Source organism: Charadrius vociferus, unplaced genomic scaffold, assembly GCF_000708025.1.
Source record: "Charadrius vociferus isolate BGI_N301 unplaced genomic scaffold, ASM70802v2 scaffold564, whole genome shotgun sequence".
Taxonomy (NCBI): Eukaryota; Metazoa; Chordata; class Aves; order Charadriiformes; family Charadriidae; genus Charadrius; species Charadrius vociferus.
The window spans coordinates 103,453-104,189 of record NW_009647940.1 but is presented as its reverse complement, the minus strand read 5'-3'; the positions used below and the strand labels follow the sequence as shown (position 1 = coordinate 104,189).

At 69.2% G+C, this 737-nt stretch overlaps 1 protein-coding gene across 1 annotated transcript in view; it reads right to left on the bottom strand.

Moving 5' to 3' along the window:
- The window catches only part of ADCY6 (adenylate cyclase 6), a 10,760-nt gene extending 10,414 nt beyond the window's left edge, over positions 1-346 (bottom strand). The window contains exon 1 of the mRNA XM_009883196.1: positions 14-346. Coding sequence (XP_009881498.1) covers positions 14-346 — 333 coding nt within the window. The remainder of the gene's footprint in view (positions 1-13) is intronic.
- Positions 347-737: the final 391 nt, after the last annotated feature.

The following is a 737-nucleotide window of genomic DNA, read 5'->3' as shown; positions in this document are numbered from 1 at the left end:
TGGAGCGGAAAACCTGGAGCAGCCGCTGCCAGCACTCGCCAGCTGATGGCCGCCCCCCAGCCCCCTTCGGCCCCTTGGCTTCGCCATCCTCCAAGCCTAGGTCCACCGATTTGAGCCCCAGGTCGCCCACAGGCCCCTTCTTGCCATAGTGGTCCTCCTGCCAGGTGCAGCGCAGCCCCCGGGGGGGCCCCCCGCCCCGCTCCATCTCAGGGTCCTGCAGGCAGCTCATGTAGCGGGGGCCGCAGAGGGCAGGGCGGGGACGGGTGCCCTTCTTGCCGTTGCGCTCCCCCCATGCCGTCTTCCGCTCATCCACCTTGGGCACCAGGATGCCGCTGAACCACGACATGCTGCGGGTGCTGGGAAGGGGTCAGCACTCAGTCCCCCACAATGACACCCCGAGAGGGACCCCAGTGCCCACAGAGGTGCAAGGCAGCATTTTTCCCGCCTGGCAAGGACAGGCAGCCAAGAACCCCAATGTCCCAGCCTGGGGGACGCAGACCCCAAGCCCCAGCTCTCCCACCAGCCCCATGGCCCCTGCAGGTGCTGGGGGCCCAGCGCCGGTGTCCCAGTGTTTGGCCCTGCCGAGGCTGCCCTGAGCCCGTCCTTCCCAGCGCAGCGACCTGCGGCAAAGCTGGAACCATCCCGGGCGTCCCGACCCTGTTTGTCTTGAACGGCAGCCAACGGGCTGTACCGGGCGCCTCGGCCCCAGGGCACCGGGGAACCAGACAGGACGTGGC